The 563-nt window shown below is 40.0% G+C and overlaps 1 protein-coding gene across 1 annotated transcript in view; it reads right to left on the bottom strand.

Annotated features, from left to right (window-relative positions):
- si:ch73-212j7.1 (centrosomal protein of 170 kDa protein B) overlaps positions 1–563 on the bottom strand; it is a gene marked incomplete at its 5' end in the record, with an annotated part of 20,242 nt that overhangs the window by 19,420 nt on the left and 259 nt on the right. The window contains 1 exon segment of the mRNA XM_035679211.1: positions 403–520. Within this exon segment, the coding sequence (XP_035535104.1) occupies positions 403–493 (91 nt within the window).

The raw sequence follows: 563 nt of genomic DNA, 5'->3' as shown, positions 1-563 counted from the left end.
TAACAGTCTGATTACAGTCTAATAGTCTGATTACAGTCTAATAACAGTCTGATTACAGTCTAATAACAGTCTAATAACAGTCTAATAACAGTCTGCTTACAGTCTGTTTACAGTCTGTTTACAGTCTGTTTACAGTCTGTTTACAGTCTGTTTACAGTCTGTTTACAGTCTGTTTGCAGTGTTGTTGTTTACAGTATTGTTTACAGCGTTTGCAGTGTTGTTTACAGTATTGTTTACAGTATTGTTTACAGTATTGTTTACACTTCAGTGTTGTTTGCAGTGGTGTTTGCAGTGGTGTTTGCAGTGGTGTTTGCAGTGGTGTTTGCAGTGGTGTTAACAGTGTTGTTTACAGTGGTGTTAACAGTGTTGTTTGCAGTGTTGTTTGCAGTATTGCTGACGTACCCTGTGTCAGACTCTTGGTATTTGGGGTTTTCTCGGCTCTCATTCGATCTTCCAGCTCTGTCTTCTTCCCTTCTGAAGCTTTTAAACTCATCTGCAGCTGACTGCTGTACTTCTCATGCTGCAACAATAGGGGGCGCACATTACACACTGTACTACACACT

This window comes from Morone saxatilis, unplaced genomic scaffold (assembly GCF_004916995.1).
Source record: "Morone saxatilis isolate NCDOM2014 unplaced genomic scaffold, NCSU_SB_2.0 Contig7, whole genome shotgun sequence".
In the NCBI taxonomy this organism is placed as follows: domain Eukaryota; kingdom Metazoa; phylum Chordata; class Actinopteri; family Moronidae; genus Morone; species Morone saxatilis.
Note: the sequence above shows the minus strand (reverse complement) of the source record. Positions and strands in the feature narration are given on the sequence as shown.